The sequence below is a fragment of the Gymnodraco acuticeps genome, unplaced genomic scaffold, assembly GCF_902827175.1.
Source record: "Gymnodraco acuticeps unplaced genomic scaffold, fGymAcu1.1, whole genome shotgun sequence".
NCBI classification, from domain to species: domain Eukaryota; kingdom Metazoa; phylum Chordata; class Actinopteri; order Perciformes; family Bathydraconidae; genus Gymnodraco; species Gymnodraco acuticeps.
Genome location: NW_022989981.1, coordinates 389,655 through 408,851, shown reverse-complemented (window position 1 = coordinate 408,851; position 19,197 = coordinate 389,655). Strand labels below are relative to the sequence as shown.

The following is a 19,197-nucleotide window of genomic DNA, read 5'->3' as shown; positions in this document are numbered from 1 at the left end:
CTTTGAAATGCCTTTTTATGTTTGCTGAACTTTTCAACATCTTAAAACTGGTTTCCTCTCTGTGACCCTGAGTAAAGTCAATGAAATAGAAATAAAATAAAAACTACTAAAACTTGTTCTGAACTTCTGATATTTGAGTCTCACTCATTTAGTAGTCCCAATTCAGCAGCACCAGATTGTGGTACAGAAAGCAGAGTTGCTGCGAGGCTCCACTAGCAACCCCCCCCCCTCACAGTTTATCCGCTGCGAGACGCTACCCTGTGTAACTGATAGAATTGGATCGGGACATTGCTTGTGTACAGAGTGGTGACTGCAACCAGAGAAACGGCCGCATCAGATCCAAAGTTTTATCGGCAATTTGATTTAAAAAAAAAAAAAAAAAGGCCGATAGCGATGATCTGTAAAATGCGGAATATCGGTCTGGATAATCGGTCGACCCCTACTTCACACTACTACCTCCGGGCGGGCAGTATGTAAATGTGCTTTGTCCGAGTTACAGCATTCATAGTTCATGTTTTGTGTTCTCTCATTGTAGGCTTTTGTGGAAGCTATTTGGCGGAGTTGGACCAGTCAATGGACCACTGTAATGATGGTAAGTAAACTAATGGTGTAAAAGTCAGGCACATTCATGTGGCTGCCGATGACAATTTATTCAGGACACCGGAAATATGACCCAATGTTTCAGTCTCTCCGAAACGTTGGTCATATTTTCTGTATCCTGAATAAATTGTCATCGGCAGCCACTTGAGTGCACCCCTCGTTATTAAGTAGACTAATAGGCTATTATGTGTCTTTATCTTTGGATCACAGGAATGATCAGCACCTTAGGTGGGAAACTATTCTTTAATTACTCACTCTGTAGTCAAGTGTGTTCATCCCTCAGGTCTCCTTTATCTAAAGTTGGAAAGTAACTATATGGGGCTAGCTAGGTGCAATTGCTATATGGTGCTCATGGATAACAACTTTGATAGTGCTCATTTGCCTTATTTAGTTATTTCTCTCTTTTTCTAGGATTGCCAACATATAACTCCAGCCCCTACCACGCTATGCCATTAGAGAAAGGAATGGTATGTATTTCTCATCTTAAATGTTTTTTTTTTTGGAAAATTCCCAAATTCATGTTCAATATAAAGAATGAATAGCAGCTCAGTGGCCTCGTGGTTAGTGTCCGCCCTGAGATTGGGAGGTTGTGAGTTTGATCGCCGACCGAGTCATACCAATGACTGTTAAAAATGGTACCCGATATCTCCCTGCTTGGCACTCAGTATCAAAGGTTGGATTGGGTTAAGTCCTTGCGACATACTAGCATCATGTCCAGGGGGTGTACTTGTACATCATGCTGCGGAAACAGGATATCGGCTCCTATGGGCCAATGGTTCTCATGGCTTACTTATAAACAATTAATAATGGTGTCTTGTCTTTTAGACGGCGGTGCCAGCTATGCACATGGCTCAAGATTAGCTGACTTCAGCGCACTGGGCTTGGCTCACCTGACCCCGCAGCACCCATCCCACCCCCTTCAGCTCCAGAAACACCACGGGGGAGATTATATGGAGAGGAATCAAGCCGAGTGTTGAAAGGCAAGTATCATTTTCTGAGCAGGTTCTTAACCGTACTGATGCCTTCTGAATTGAGAAACCTATCCCTTGTGACTTTCCCATCTTTTCATGTTTTTTGTCATGGTGTTAAGGCTTAAAATGTAAGCACTTAAACCTGCACTATGTAACCTTTTTGTGATTACAATGTTATTTTGTCCAATCTGTATGGTAGTGTTAATACAATATAACTTAAAATTGGGGTGGTTGATTTTGGTCTCCCTGCTCTTCTATTGAGACATTTAGATCCTTTATCTAGGTGAGACATGACCTTGGTTTGACAAAAATTATGACTTTATAAACTCAGTGGTAAATATTTCAGCAGTTGTGCTGGAGACCTGTGTTCAAATCCAGGGTAAATAGGAAAGTTACATAGTGCAGCTTTAATGGTTACTGTTGGCAAACACTTATCAATGAGTTACTTAGTGTCATTCTAAATTATTGGAAATTAAAAATCTATCCTTGAAATGTAAATTAAAACCTTTATTTTTTTATTTTTCAAGACATTGCTGCCATGAGAACCACGAAGATGCTTACCGAGCTATGTATGGAGGTGAAGCAGATCTCACGTGACATTAACTTTATAAAGACGGAACTTGCTAAACTAAACATTCATGGAGCTGGACCAGAGTCACAAGAAGACAACTTCCCCATAATGCTTCCACTCACCAACGAGGAGAAGTTTGATGAGACTGAAGCTGCTTTGAGGGAGGAAGCAGTCCGTCGAAAGATGGTGAACAATTTTTACACAAAGCATTTTCTCTATATTCTGTCGAGGCTTCTAATATTTTCTGTATGCATTTGCAGGTATCCTGTGGATCCTTATAAGTTTTAAAAGTCTTACATTTCTTGTTTGAAATCTTAAGGGCTTATGTCTGGAATTGTAGGAGTGGATGCATTACATTTCTTTTTCACTTGGATGTGTGTTTGACAGAAATATTGTAAAAATACGCCTCGCGAATCACGATAATATTTTTCTTAATCAATATTTGACAATTTCTTAGGATTGCCAATTTGGTTGTTGGCATTGTTTGTCGATTAGTTTGGACACAGTAGTGGTCTTATTTCTTCCTTAGAGGTAATACAAATGTGTTCAAATTCATTACATTTGTATTTATTTATAAATGAGAAGATGTCTATTTACATAGTACACTGTAGCACACTAATCATTTTCTCTCGTCTGTTAAGATTACCCGCCTGGCATTAGTCGGAGGGACCAACTCGGAAAATATGATCCGGCGAATGCTATCCGCTGCCATGACAAACAGTCTAGCCTGCATCTTCAACTGGGTGGGAAAGGGAGAGAAGAGGGCCTTCAAGGACACGCTGATAAAGGACTGCATGTTTGGTGAGCCTGCACCTCAAAATACTAGGTTTACTACTTTACAACAGATTTGGCAAATATTGAATTTAATTCATAAGTCTTTTACATTTCTTTCTCAAGTTGATAAGAATGGATGCAAAATGCATCCATTCTTATCCTTATCTTCATATAAGTGGTCCTCATTAATGCTCATAATAGGATGGCAGCATTTCTGTCTACTCGCTCTGCATCTCAAAGGTGGGCTGTGGACATTTCAGAAACCTGCCTACCAGTGGCATTATTCCTAGCTAATTGGAAATGACCATTGATGATGTCACTGATGGGCACGTTTCTGAACTGTCCACTACCGTCCTCTGAGACACAGAGCGAGTAGACAGAAATGAGTAATAGTGTGAATCAATTATATGAAGATGTGGTTGATGGGTGAATTGCTCAATTAAGGCCGCCTGAAAACCTAGTACACTAAACAGTACACACTGGAACGCATCCATTGCAGCTTTCTTCTTCTTATTATTTCAATAAACAAAAAATGTAACTTCTTTTTTTTCAGCTGCTGCTCGTCAATTTGACCGCAGGCTGACGGAATTGACATTCAGGGTTGGAGTGCAGAAGTGGCTACGTTACGCACCAGAGAGGAATGGCGGTGTACCAAGGAAAAAATAGTTAAACGGACATTGTTTAAAGTTGGGGTGTTTTCGTTCATGTTGAACTGGGGTCTTATAGATCTGAGTTTATAGTTAAGACTGCCTTTCCACCGAGTATGACAACCCTGTTTGCAGTTGCCAGGTTTTTATGTCATCTGGAGTTTCAGAGCAAATATAATTTGAACTACAGTTGATGGCCAGATCATTGTCTCTAAGGAGCTTCCTCCACTTAAAGGTCCCATGTCATGCTTTCCCGGTTATTACCCGTCCCCTTGTTGTTATGTAGCTTTTTCTGCATGTAAATGGTCTGCAGAGTCAGAAACCCTCAAAGTACACCCTGTAGCGAGTAAAACTCTAACACAGAAAAGACCTGTCTATGCTGCCCCAGAACTTCTTCCTGAGTAAAGTGACGTAACGGGCATAGTGGCGTAACACACACTCAGCCTTATCTTTTCTCAGCTGCGGCTCCGTGGATTTACACACACAGCCTGGCTGTGAGTGTGTGTCTGTGTGCTCAGGCTGAGTTCCTGTGTCTCGCTGATGTACAGCTGTAACGGTGGTGAACCTCAGTGATTATGTGTTACAATGGTGTTAGCAACCAGAAAATGACACCAGTAATGACAAACTGATGAGAATGCTGCGTGGGGTCTGGGTACCGTGTTGGCGGGATGTTGCGGGGCTCGCTGCTCGGCTCGAGGAGCAGACAGTGTGAGCTGGATTACTGGTGTTGTTTCCTGGTTGCTGCGTGGGGTCTGCGAGACACAGAGGAACTCAGCCTGAGCACACACTCACAGCCACGGATGAGAAAAGATAAGGCTGAGTGAGAGTGTGTGTGTGTCACACCACTATGCCCGTTACGTCACTTTACTGAGGAAGAAGTTCTGGGGCAGCATAGACAGGTCTTCTTTGTTAGTTTTACTCGCTACAGGGTGTACTTTGAGGGTTTGTGACTCTGCAGACCGTTTACATGCAGAAAAAGCTACATAACACAAGGGGACGGGTGATAACCAGGAAAGCATGACATGGGACCTTAAGAGACAATGTTTTTCGTGCTTGTGGACAAAAGATGTTAAAGATGTTCATATCATTGAATCTGAATAAATAACTGAATAAGTAATGGGCTCTTTTTTTGTTTGTTAATTTTAGTTTATTTTCAATGTCCGACATCAATTGCAATCTTCAGCATGACAATATCTCAATGTTGATTCAATGACTTTTTGCAATCTGATAATAACATTGTTTCAATGTATAATGCAATGCATAATATAGTTGAATCAATGTTGATCCAATTCTACATTCTTTCAATGTTGATCATATCATAATTGAATTGAGGTTGATTCATTGTTGGGATTGGTTGAAAATTCAATGCTGATCATAACGAGCACATTCACTATTGTTTCAATGTCTGACTTCAATGTTGAACACAATCTTCAGCGTGACCATATCTCAATGTTGATTCAATGACTTTTTGCTATCTGGGGAACCATCACCTCGGGCTCGGGCTCGAACAAATAAGGACGTAATGGTCCATCGTCTGGCTCAATATTGTCACCATCGTCGCTTACTGAACCGGATTCAGATTCAGTTACTAAAACGACATTTTCGTAGGAAAGCCGAGAGGATGTTTCTGACTCGCTATCATCACTGGATACCTCGTACAATCCTTCTTCTTTGTCTGGTATATTTGCCTTTCCACGTTCATTCTGCATAGACGCCATGGTTTGTTATCGTATCGTCTTCCTAAGTTTTCGTCACTTCCGGTTTGGCTGAGTCGAACATTTCGTTTCTAAAAAACTTCGGGGAAGCTGCAATAAAGTGCTTCTAACATGCGTAAGGCAATTATTATATTTTTTTAATCAGGTGTGATTGTTTTGGTACGTAATTATGCTTGTATATAAGTTAAAACGAAACTATTTGAGGTTCCATTTCCACTATCCCTTTAAGTATGGCTGACAGTGAAGATTACTTAAGGGTAAAGACTGCAGTGCTAAAAGCTTATGAGTTGGTGCCTGAGGCCTACCGTCAGAAGTTCAGGAAGCTAAGGAAGTCAGAAGGACAGACCTATGTGGAACTTGTTCGGGAGCTGACGATGAAATTTAATCGGTGGGTCATGGCTTCCGAAATAGTAAATCTTAATGATTTGAGGGAACTGTTCCTTCTTGAACAATTAAAAGATATTCTTCCAGAACGCGTTGCTACGTACCTGAATGAGAATAAGGTTAAAAATGTAACAGACGCCGGGGTGTTAGCTGATGAATACACGTTAACACACAAGATTCATTCAGGGGAGAAATTTGACTGGGGGAGCAGAAATAACTGGTCTGGTGACCCCAGATGTAAAGTAGATCTAAGTACTTGCCCAGTACTTGCAAAAACCAAGGGACTCCAAAATGTTCAGTTTCCCAGGCCTGTTGCCCTTGCAGCTTCTCCCCACAAGGTTGCTAGGGATGAGGCTATAGCTGCGGGTTAAACTCTATACTACCCCACAACCAGTTGCTGCTGCGGTTTCTAACTACGGACCAGCCCTGCAAGAGGTGAAACCTCGCCCCTCCCAGTTGGCAGATTAAATTGATCCAGGGTATGCCCCTTTCATAAGAGAGGGTTATGTGTCTTTGCAAGGAAGTGAAACTAAATTCCTTGTTAAGATACTGAGAGACACAGGTGCTATCGATTCATACATAACTGAGGGCGTTCTTCCATTTTCCTCGGTAACGGATACTGGAAGTGGTGTATTGTTCAAGGGAATGGGGATGCAGTTGTCTGCTCCAAAGCATCGGTTGGTGTTGTCCTGTGATTTACGGCAGGGTGAGGTTGCCATGGGAGTCCGGCCATCTTTGCCTGTTCCGGGAGTGGCAGTCATCCTCGGAAATTATTTGGCTGGCGGCAGAGTGTGGCCTGATGTGCCTCTTTCACCAGTGGTGTCCTCTAAGCCAGTGAGGGGCGAGCTTGCTGACCCTGAGAAGAAGCTGACAAAGGTAGTTCCAGCTTGTGCAGTAACACGAGCCCAGACCTATAAAGCACAAGATAAAAAAGTGCAGTGCTCGCTGGGTCCTAAAACGCTGTTCTGCTCAGAGGGAGTGCCCCTGTCAAAGTCCCCCAAGAGCCCGGGGCTGGTTAAAGCAGAGGGGAAGGCCCCGTACTGCACTACACCGGTGAGCCACATGCGCTTCCTGCGGCCTGTGTCAATCTACTCCCCTGTGTTTGACCGCAGAATCTCCAGGAAGAAACTCAGCTATGCAGATGAAAGTGAAGGAGAAGCCGACGAATCCGTGGATCACGTTGAGTGAGTCAGGGCATGAATGTGAGAAGGGTGACAGTGGCGAAGAGGACACTGGGAAGGACTTCAAGACAACTTTCCACAGGTCTAAAAAGGGGTCCAGCTTTCAGTTCCTGGAGCAGAGGTATGGCTTTTTCCACTGCAAGAAATGCAACATCCGGTAGGAGAGTGCGTATGTTTGGTGCATCTCTGGAACCAGTAAGGTGTACTACAAGCAGCTCTGCCGGGAAGTGTCAGGTTGGGTTTAACCCCTACAGGGTGGAGCCCATCCTCTGCAAGGACTGCTCTCAGACTACCTGCAACTGTGAGAAGAAGCTGCGGCACATTAACATGAAGAGGCCTCACCGCCAGGACCTGTGTTGTCGATGAAAGGGCTCGAGGTTATCCTGCGACGCCACCTACAGCTTCAAATACCTCGTCTGAGCTGCCCTGCATGTTCGCTCGGGTTTGGAAGCTCCCATTCCTCAGCAGACATTCAGTACATGACACAAATGGAAGTTGACTCTCGTAACGGACTTTAAGATCTTCATATATTCTCCTACCAGCGAGTAGATGGAGATCTTTTGGTGGTTTTATTTGAAGCAATCTCAAAAAATCTTTGTTTCCCCTAATTATCCTGGAGCGTGACTTAAACATAAACTATTTTTGTAAGGAAAAATTAAATAAGTTTCATGTAGTAGCTGTAAGTATAAGCTCTGTTATTGGTTTGGATGTTTCAGTGTCTTGGGGCAACCCAGTCTCACAGCATTTCGTGTTCCCCAACACGATTTTTAATCTATTGATTCGTGTTCACCAACACGATTTGCCCCTTTTTTTCGTGTTGCACAGCACGATTTTAAAAGCAATGTATTTCTACTGCCTGCACCACGTCTTTTTCTCCGGTCGGGTCGTGGGAGACCGGAAGCTGTGTGGTTAATAAAAACATGTTCTTACTCAATATCAAGCCACAATTATTGCTTTTATTTTTAAATCGTATAATTTCGGACTTTTGTTGCCGTCTGTGAGGAAAATAAATGGGGCTCAGAGCCTCAGGATACGGAAATCTGTATTTTTAAATCTTTTGTTCCTTCTAATTTGTTATTCTTTTCAAAATAACACACTGTTATTTACTCACCAATAACACACAATGCTTTTATTTATTGGTTTAATTCCATAATATCGGGCTTTTTTGGCGTCCGTCAGGAACTGAATTTCAAAATAAAAATAACCGGAAACAGACGTAGGCCTATAAGGGACATTTCGAGCATCATTGCGATTGTCAACATTTCTGAGTTTAGGATGGCCGAAGACACTACACTACCCATAATCCCCAGCTATCGTTTAGGACTACAGTCCCCGTAAGGTTACGCAGAGCGTCAAACAGCTGTGTGAAATGGAACGAAATCACGCCAGACTATCCAAAACTGGAATCGAACGCCCCCCCCAGAACATGCTGGCTATTGTGTTTCGCAAAATGTTCTATGGGACGTCTCTACTGAACGTTTTCCCCACAATTAGAAGTTGCAAGTATTAAACACATTGGTGTTATCAAATGTAAAACATATAATTAATAAATGGGTGAAAATCGCTTGTGTCCATAATGCGCAGCATTAATACCCACATGACAGCTCATTGTTACTTTGTAATTCTACTCCACTACAATTCAGAGGTTAACCTGGTATTTTTACTCCACTGCATTTATTTGAGTTACTTTGCAGATTCTGATTAATTATGTGAAATATAAACAACCCTTAAATCAGACTTTAGTTACACCTGAGTAAAATTCAGGTAAGGTGATTGTCAAGTGCCAACAATCAGGAGAGATATTTGATAGTTGGTGCTTGAGAAGACTAAACATGTATCTGCAATTGACATGAATGGAAACGTATAATAAAGTATATTCATTACTCGTTATTCTCTACTAATAGTTAATTAAAGACTGTATATTATGGCTATTTTGCACATCCCTTTCAAGATTTTCAAAGGTTTATTGACATATCATATACACAACTACGGTGTAGTTATGCAATGAATGAAACACTTGGGTCACAGGTTCCTCAACAGTGCATTACAAGACATCTATCAATATGTGTGTACCTCCACCATTAAACTGTCATATTCTGCACATTTCTTATTCTATCTACATACATACGAGTATAATTCATATGTATAATATCAGTTAAAATAAGTGCTTCAACATAGTTAACATTGCAGGAAAGCAATATATTAGACGTTAAGTACTTTGTCAGGCTTCATATTTATCTGTAGATAGATACCCCCAACGTTTTTTTCTTATTTAAAAGAAGACCTTAATCTGTTATTTAATGTTTAAATAAAGGTTAATTCGTTTTTCTGTTTTGCACCTCCTATTAATATCTTTGTACATTCTGCACTAAACTGTTTTATTGTAGAGATCACTTATAGTATCTTCTTGATTTTTTATATTCTATATTTATACTTTCCTCCTATGAAAGTATGTACTTTTAATATTTTTTTAATCAAATAAAACACAATAATTCAATAACGTGCTTTAACCACTAGGCGGTGCACACAAGGTACACACAGCCATAATAACTTTGTATTATTAGTGTAGGACACTTTCAATCTGGTTTCCGCCCCCATCACAGCACAGAAACAGCACTGGTGAAAATCACTAACGACCTCCTCATGGCAGCTGACTCCGGACTACTAACTATCCTCATCCTCCTTGATCTTAGTGCAGCTTTTGACACCATTTCCCACAGCATCCTCATTGACAGACTGACCTCCATCGGGATCACTGACACACCCCTCCTCTGGTTTAAATCATATCTCTCTGGCCGCACTCAGTTCATCCAACTCAAAACCTTCAAATCACAGCCACTTCCAGTCACAACCGGTGTTCCCCAGGGCTCTGTCCTGGGGCCTCTTCTTTTTATCATCTATTTACTTCCTCTTGGCAATATCTTCCGTAAACACAACATCCACTTTCATTGTTACGCGGATGACACCCAGCTCTACTTGTCCTCCAAACCAACCACCATCCTCCCTCCATCCTCCCTGTCTGACTGCTTACAGGACATCAAATCCTGGTTTTCCTCTAACTTTCTCAAACTTAACGACAGTAAAACCGAGGTTCTCCTCATTGGCTCAAAATCCACCCTAACCAAACCTGACAGTTTCTCAATTACTATAGACAACTCTTCAGTCTCCCCCTCCCCTCAGGTTAAGAGTCTGGGTGTCATCCTCGACGGCACACTTTCAATCTCACATCAGTAATATCACTCGGTCTGCCTATTTCCATCTACGCAACATCAACCACCTCCGGCCGTCCCTTAACCCTAAGACCACCGCCATTCTTGTTCACACCCTGGTCACTTCCCGCATCGCCTACTGCAACTCCCTTCTCTTTGGTCTCCCTCTCAAATCCATCCACAGACTTCAACTGGTTCAGAACTCTGCCGCCCGCATCATCACCAGAACCCCCTCCATTAACCACATCACTCCTGTTCTTCAGCAACTTCACTGGCTCCCCGTCAAATCCTGTATCGTTTTTAAGATTCTGCTCCTGGTCTTTAAGGCCATCCATAACCTCACTCCTCTGTACCTCTCCGACCTCCTGCACTATTAACACACCCATCCGCACTCTCAGGTCTTCTGCTTCCCTCAGCCTCACTGCACCCCCCTTCCGTTTAACCACCATGGGGTCTAGAGCCTTCAGCCGCTCTGCACCCCGCCTCTGGAACTCCCTCCCACCTGACATCCGCAACACTGACTCTCTCCCCATTTTCAAATCACGCCTCAAAACACATCTCTTCACACTCGCATATCCACCCTGATCATTATCCATCACACATCCTCTGTTTTATTTATTTGATTTGTTGCATTGTCTTGTTTATGTTTCTTATGCTGGTGTTAGGTATTGTGTATCTTGTTTTTTTATGTGTTTGTACGGCGACCTTGAGAGCCTTGAAAGGCGCCTATATAAAATAAATGAATTATTATTATTATTATTATTATGTTTTCGTACAACATCTGAAAATGTGTAGTTTTATGCATGCTTTCACATAATTTTACAGCATATTGCTATACTATTTCAGACTCAGTATTTACATTCTTACATTCAAAGAAAATCAGTAATGTCTTTAAAAACTACAGTCCTTTTATATCAGCTGTGCACCGTTATGGTGTAAATATAACCTATCTGTGAATTAGATCAAATGTAAAAGTCAGCCGAATTAGTGTTGATACTGCAAGGAGACGTATTGTGTGAAGAGAAATTGAAGATGTTTAATTGTTGAATATATTTATGATCCACGTCAATTATTCAGTTTCGGCGGCATTTTCTCAGTTTTTCCAAAGGTCTTCTCATCAGGGCTCTATAAATAAAGAACTACGGCAGATCTGTAATATACAATGCAGCCGAACCGTGTATTACAATGCCGTTATGTGATGACTTTCAAAGAGAAAAGCAAGAGCGCTCGGAATTAAGTATTATTTTATTCTTTTAAAATGTTTTCCGGATTTCATATCATATAAACACCAAATCCCAGCATGCATTGCTGCTAAAACATCCAATAAGCGAGCTTAAAACCATAGCTGAGGATCTTGGGTAATCGCTCGAAATGCCTACGTCTGTTTCCGGTTATTTTTATTTTGAAATTCAGTTCCTGACGGAAGCCAAAAAAGCCAGAGATTATGGAATTAAACCAATAAATAAAAGCAAGGATTATTGTGTGTTATTGGTGAGTAAATAACAGTGTGTTATTTTGAAAAGAATAACAAATTAGAAGGAAAAAAAGATTTAAAAAATACAGATTTCAGTATTCTGAGGCTCTGAGCCCCATTTATTTTCCTCACAGACGGCAACAAAAGTCCGAAATTATACAATTTCAAATAAAAGCAATAACTGTGGCTTGATATTGAGTAAGAACATGTTTTTATGAACCACACAGCTTCCGGTCTTCCTCGACCCGACCGGAGAAAAAGACGTGCTGCAGGCAGTAGAAATACATTGCTTTTAAAATCGTGCTGTGCAACACGAAAAAAAGGGGCAAATCGTGTTGGTGAACACGAATCAATAGATTAAAAATCGTGTTGGGGAACACGAAATGCTGTGAGACTGGGTTGCTTGGGGACACTTCTTTTATGGGGGGGGGGTGTGTGACAACCTTGTGGTTGTCCACCAGTTGGTGCTGCTGTAACCTGTGTTTCTTGTAATCAGCAGTGATGGGACCCACCTGTGGCGCTTGATTCCAGTAGATAAGAAGGCTGCAGAACAGGCTCTTGCTCTCTCTCAGCTACCCTGCTCGGTGCAGCAGGACACCGCTCCTCTGTTCTGTTTTATTGTTGGTTGTAACCACTGTGTTGGATAAAATAAATGATTGTTTTGGGCAACTCCGGTGTGGAACTGTTGTCCTTATGTTGCAAGCAGAGCCAGCTTGTAACAATACCATCTGACAAAGGCCTGTGCTATAATGCTTCAATTAACTCGCGATTCTTTATAATATACTCAGATCAATAGGAGACAGAGATGTTAAGTTATAAATCAAGGGTTTATATTATTATTTACAGCAGGGGTGGGGAACCTTTTTCCTTTCAATTTTTACAACATCCTCCAAGGGCCGTACAAATGATTGAACTCAACCTCTGCTTAAAAAAACTAAAATCACAGCCCATTAATTTGGCCTTTCTTTCATGCTGTGCAAAGAAAAAGTAACCTCTTAATCCAGATATCTCACCATGACTCGCGCATGCACGTGCACGGTTGTGGCATGACCACCAAAACAGAAAGATATGGACACAAGATGTGTGCAAATTTATTTAGTTTCCTATCCATGTGAACATGATTTAAGTGGGGGGGACCTAACCCCCTCTAGGGGGGTCCGGGGGCATGCTCCCGCGGGAAGATTTTTATTTTTAAATATTTAAGTTAAAAGCATCAATCTGGTGCACTTTGAGAGCAACATGACGAGATCTATGGATACATCTCTCAACACCCAGATGAAACAGAACTGTAAGCAGATTTTTCTTTTTGGATATTTTACAAATCACTCTGCTTTTAAACTCTATTCTTGTTATTTTTAACAACTTTTTTTGTTACTGTCATAGTATTTTATACCTGTTTTTCACTTTTCGGTTCTCCACGAATTACACAAGTCACCCAAATCAGCGTTAAAAAAGCGGGAAGCGCCGAAAAGCGACTAATTTGCATCACTTGGTAAAAGAAAATGGTAAAGGACAGACATCCAGCAACACTCATTTTTAAAGCTGAAATTAGATCATATTCAGCACGATTTCACACATTTTGCTTGAAAACAGTAGAAACAGTTAATAACCTATCAAATACTACCACTACTTCAATGATAGGGAAAGGCCTGTTCTACATCTCCAGAGACAATGTTTATGAATGTGATGACTCAGTCTGACTGCTAGAATATAATAAATCAGCAGGTTGGTACCATTAATAAAATAGGCCTACTGCAGTAGAAATGTGTGTATATTCCAAAACGTCAAATCAATACATTCCAACCACCAATACGCAAATTGTTTTATGGAAGTAAATCAGGATCTCTGAATCTGTGTGGAATCAACGGAGATGTGTGTAAAGCCTGTGATGATCTGAATCGTGTGGGTGTAGCTAACTGTCTCACCGGACTGATCTCCAGCGCCTCCTGCAGAACTCCTCGGGCTCTGTCTGGGTTCCTGCCGAGCTTCAGCAGCAGGCGAGCCAGCTTGATGGAATAAAAAGCGTGTAACGTGGGCTTCTCTTTGGACTCCTCCACCGCCTCCCGCAACAAGGCCTCTGATTGGTCCAGCTGACCCGCTCGCCTCTCCAGAGCCGCCCTGCGAAGACGGACCACCGCCAACCCCGGGAGCGATTTCTCCAGAGACTCCAGCACCCGGCGCGCCTCCGTGAGGTCGCCTGATAGAGAGAATTTGTTTTTATTTGGAGGATATATGACAATATTTAATCTATTACTGAGAATAAGCATCATGTATTTAAACTCTTCCAAATATCCTTTTTAAAAAAAAACATAATCCGACAAAGTTTTCAATAACTATGAACATACTGAAAAGAGGGATGTAGAGTAAACAAAATGGTCATCAACTTATCTTATTGAACAACAAAGGCTTTAAAACTCCATAAAGTGCGGTCGTGACTGTCCAACATAAAAAACCCAATTTCACCATGTATGAGAAAATCTGTTCATCTGTAGGTGAAGTGAAAAAAGGATTTCAAAGACATTATTTGGGATTATAAAGTGTCTGTAAACTATATAAATCAGTAAACAATGACGTTTTCACCAGAATGAGCTTTGCAAATGTTTTACGAGGAAATGTGAGTTTTGCCGTACCGTGCCTCTCCTCGAAGGTGGCCCACTGCAAGTGGATGTTGGGTTTGTTCGCCAGGTGGACCTCACAGGCTCGCCTCAGAACGGGCCGCGCGCCTCGTCCCACACTCTGCGTCTCCCAGGTACTGGTTGTACTGAACGACACACAAGGACGACGTCACACAGAGATCACATGTACACCCAAATGTCTCTTACTCATCTAATTTGTAGGCTCACAAGGAAACACACACACTATGTTCTCTCTATTAAGACGGTCTCACACACACACACACACCACATCAATCACACACACACCACACACACACACACACACACACCCACACACACACACACACACACACACACACCACACACACACACACACACACACACACACACACACACACACACACACACACACACACACACACACACACACACACACACACACACCACACACACACACACACACACACACCACACACACACACACACACCACACACACACACACACATTTACTCCTTACCCTGATCCAGAACTCCTCATACAGAGCGCAGGCGATCAGACATCGCTCGAAAAGGATGCGGACCTTATAGTCGTTGCGAGAAACCGCAGTATCCTGTGTTTCTTCCTGAGGCTTTGCCGTGACCTCTGACCCCTCTGTGTCCGCCTGGTCTGGATCTAGGCAGAGACAATGGCGTCAAAACAGTAATATATTTCAAATATAAAAAACACACTTGACCACAATATTAAAAATACATATTCTTCCACTTACCTGGATTGCTTTCTATTAATCCAGATTGTTTTGGTGTGAGTTGCTGAGTTTTCAAGTTAAAGCCCCAAAAAGAGATTTCTCTTTCTACAGATCATGACCCTGTTACCCAAGATAATATAAACAATATGACGCTACTTTGAGCATCGAAAGCCGGTTTCAATCTAGTTTCCTAATATCTGAGAGTAGTCAGACATCTCTAAAAACATTTTAGCTGAATAGGTAGCTCGACCAGTAAAACTGTTTTTTTGACTTGGGGTTTATCTGGGCCCTCTGAAGAAGGGCTGGGATTATATGACAGCATGTGGTCACCTTGTTGGGGGTCTTTGGTGTCCGAGTTCAGCTGAGCGATCTCCCAGTCCAGGTAGGTGTGCCAGGCTCTCAGCTGGACGCGGTCCAGGGGCTTCACGTGGAAGTAGGGGCGTTTGATCTGTGGGACAAAGAAAGAGCGATTGATTAGGCTTCTTTTACCTCTTGTAGAAAAGCTAAACGTTTTTACTACTAAAACACATAACATTTAAATGACCAAGCCCCTGGATTGACCAGTTATCAAGCTTTTTGTTTCGTGAATGAATAAACAAAAAATATGGTGAGGGAGAAACAGCAAAAGTCGAGTTTGAGAGAAGGGAAGGGAACAAAAAGAAACTCACAGCGTCTTCAAAGTTCCATCTCTTCCGGACTTCTCCCTCGTTGTCCTGGTAAACGTTGTCCCTGCGAATCAGCACCTGCTCCCTGATCTTCTGCATCAATTCCTCCTAAAGAGAGCAGAAATTATATTTAATTCATCTATTTTGCGATCACTAAAGAATACATGTTTCAATCGGTAGATGTGTTACTCACTGAGTCTGTGCCCTCGGGGGTTGCGGGCTCTTCCTCCCCGGGCGGCCTCTCCTCCTCTTCCTCCTGAGCCTGCTCCGCTCGCTCTGCTTTCTGAGTCTGACGACAGAACGCCCTCAGCTCCTCGTACTCCTCCGGGGAGAGGACGTCTTTGGGCTCATGGCCGTTCAAATGTTCCTTTAACCTGAAAGTGGGCAGGAGAGGAGGACGGAGCGAGACACAAAATGAGATTAATAGGAGAAGAAAAAGAGTGAACAAGTGTTCAAGTAAAATGGGAATATTCGATCAAGATTACAAAATATTATTACAATAGGAAACAAACAATGCTTTTGTCTTGTGATTTTCGTAGAAGCAGTTTAAATAGGCACACACACATTAATCTCCTGTGTGTATGTGTGTGTGTGTGTGTGTGTGTGTGTGTGTGTGTGTGTGTGTGTGTGTGTGTGTGTGTGTGGTCGTACTTGTCGTAGTGGGTGTTGTAGAGCTGGGTGGGGGCTCTGAGGACTCGGTCCAGGACGGCTGCTGCGTTCTTCATGTTGCCCTGCTCCTTCTCCCACTCCACATACAGATCCCAGAGCCGGTCTGAGTGGAAGTCCAGACCTGCCGCTGAAACCCCCTCCTCGAACACACTGGGGATTGAGAACGGACAATAAGTAAGGTATGAATACAGCTCTCACAAACAGACCCTTTATTCTGATATTTTATCTTCAATTTCCATTCAAACAGAATAAAAACAAAACAAAAATACAGGTCAAAACAAAGTCTTAAAGGAGAGTACCTGCGAATCCGATCGGGGGACTCGGGCAGGTTCATGTCCAGAGTCCCCAACAGCAGATTGATGTAATGGATCCACAGATCTACACTGAGAGGGATGACCTGGAGACCCTGAATACACACCTGACACAACAAACCACAACATCAGTTTTTAAGAACCAGTGGAAAACACTTTTTTAAAGCACATATTTACATAGTTGTGGGGAAGAAAAACAAGGCACAGTATATTCTTTCCCGTTTTACCTCCTCTGCTTTGTTGTTGTATCCTGCGCGGCGCTCCAGGTCAGCGTACTTCTTCCAGTAGCCGTAGCAGAGCGGGTAGCGAGCGAGGAAAGCCTCCAGTGCTCTGCGAGACGCTGTCATGTGACTCTGAACAGGAGAGGAAGAATGTTTAAATGTCAAGCGAGGCTACAGCAAGCCTCCAGAGATCGAGTGTTTTGTGACGTCATGGGGACTTAAAAAAAAATACCAAAACATGATGTATATACTGAATACAATTAATAAATAGAGACAAAACTATAACAAAAAATCTGAAACAGACCAATATACAAAATTAAAAACAACCTAACTAAATAACAAAACGTAAAAAATCTTATAAAACAAAAGAAGAAAATAATAAATAAATGTATTTTCCTACATCGTCACTACACTGGTTCCCCCTTCTCTCTCTGGTAAAGCCCCAAACACACACCTCTTGCTCGCAGTACTGCAGCAGGTCGGTCCAGCTGGTGAAGTCCTGAGGATTGTCGTGTGCGGCCTTCCACAGCCGCTCAAAGTCTGCAGGTATTTCTCCCTCCTCGTCCTCTGTAGCCGGGGGCATGCAGAAGGTGGCCGGGTCGGGGCCAACGGAGACCTGAGGGGCCTCTGGGGGGCTGCCGTTCTCTTCGGACATCTCAGTCGGAGGCAAGGCAGGAACCTCAGAGGCCTCCATAGCTGAAGAGGAAGTCAATCAAAAAGTCAGACAATCTACATTTAAATAATTAAAGAGCATAATACAGGGACGCTCCATTTGAAAGCTACTTCTTTTACCCATCGTTCTTTTCATCGGAAAAGTTGTAACGTATTTTTACTGTAAAAAAAGAGCAGGCCTGCCAAAGGCCATTATCCTTTTATTTAAAAAACGGTCATTTAAATTGATCTGAGGTAATATTTTCATCACAGGCCATGGATGACTGGCCAAACAACAATGTCTTAACCAGCCGTTTTTTTTTTAAAACAACAACTTCAGACAACTATTTTTAATCAGTAAATAAAAGACTGAGGAGTTGTTTGCTGTGATGTTGCACTCTGAAATCTTGCTTCACTTCTACACGTTTATCTCATTGTGGTCATTTTCTTGAGATGCTGTGGCACAGAAACTCAGGATGTTGAGAGGACGTATCTAAAAAGAATACTACTAATAGACATCCATAGGGAAAAAGGCATTGATCAATTTAATGGAATAAGATGTTATTAATGAACCTTTCTCTGCTTCCTGTACACGTTTGTGAAAAATGGCCAAAACAAAAACAACAACAGTGAGTGAAACCCCACATGCTTTAAAAATTATAATAAAAAACTAGAGGTACAACAAACTTTAAGTAGAAGATTCATAGTCTGTAAAGTGTTTGTATTACAGCAAGATCTCTCAAGATAAACAAGCAAGGTTAGTGGAAACTGTTTAAAATAACAATGAAGACCAACTCAAGACTATCATCGCAAAAAACGTAACGAAAACATCACGATAATAAAAGAATAAAATCTCGTACGTATGTTTTTATGTCACTGTACTTGTTCCCTATTCACCAGCCAAACCAGATATGCTGCTAAAGTACAACACGTATCTTTGAACAAACACATTGCAAACACACCCAAGAGAACAAAACATTGAAATGCTATTATTAGGCTTTTATTCTTGAATCGTTACACCTGCAGAGCTATGTTTCATTCATTAAAACCAGTTTACGGGTTGGAGCTCCACTGCAGCGATGACTACACTACATGTTGGATGTTTTGTACATAATTAAACTAATAATAAGTTAGCAGAAGCTCAACACTTAGTCAAACCCAGGGAGGAAACATTTAGTGAGTTAAAGTCAGTGAACACAACACTGTGCTGCTGTTTGGGGCTGTGTGTACTTGAAATCCCGTTAGCTTAGCCTAGCTCCTCATGCTTGTGTATCCTTAAAGCAGATACAACCGGAGCCTTAACTTGAAATCCTTGCAGGTGAAAGGAAAGCCCAGTTATATCTATCAAATAACGTAAGTGTGCATTGTATATTTATTAAGGTTATTGAAACTACCTGAGGACTCTTCCAGCTCCCCGTTGCCGCTCAACTCGTCACAGCCTTCTGCCGCCATGATGGGAAACAACGTCTCGCTGACGTCATTAACATGCGACAAGACACCGATGAACACTTTTAATTCAAACAGCAAAACATTAAACAGCAAACATTAAATCATTAAACTGTGATATTTATCCTCATCTATGCTGAACAGACAATTCATGATTCAACATAATCAATGTACACAAGCAATATTAATAGCACAGAAAAATTGTAAGTGATTGTAAGTTATTAAGACATGAGTTCATTGGTCAGATCATATAAGAGATCTTTTGCAGTTTCCATTAACTTCAGGGAATTAACAGTGTAACGTTTTATTATAGTAGCACGTTATTATTTGGCCTTAAGAATAAATAA

General features: G+C 41.8%; 1 protein-coding gene across 1 annotated transcript in view; it reads right to left on the bottom strand.

Annotated features, from left to right (window-relative positions):
* Positions 1–18,883, bottom strand: part of si:ch211-114c17.1 (pre-mRNA-processing factor 39) — a 29,699-nt gene extending 10,816 nt beyond the window's left edge. The window contains 12 exon segments of the mRNA XM_034211873.1: positions 13,452–13,723; positions 14,157–14,271; positions 14,273–14,287; positions 14,660–14,814; positions 15,218–15,335; positions 15,556–15,660; positions 15,746–15,926; positions 16,204–16,371; positions 16,521–16,639; positions 16,760–16,885; positions 17,208–17,449; positions 18,799–18,883. Coding sequence (XP_034067764.1) covers positions 13,452–13,723; positions 14,157–14,271; positions 14,273–14,287; positions 14,660–14,814; positions 15,218–15,335; positions 15,556–15,660; positions 15,746–15,926; positions 16,204–16,371; positions 16,521–16,639; positions 16,760–16,885; positions 17,208–17,449; positions 18,799–18,856 — 1,674 coding nt within the window. The 5' untranslated portion in view covers positions 18,857–18,883.
* Positions 18,884–19,197: the final 314 nt, after the last annotated feature.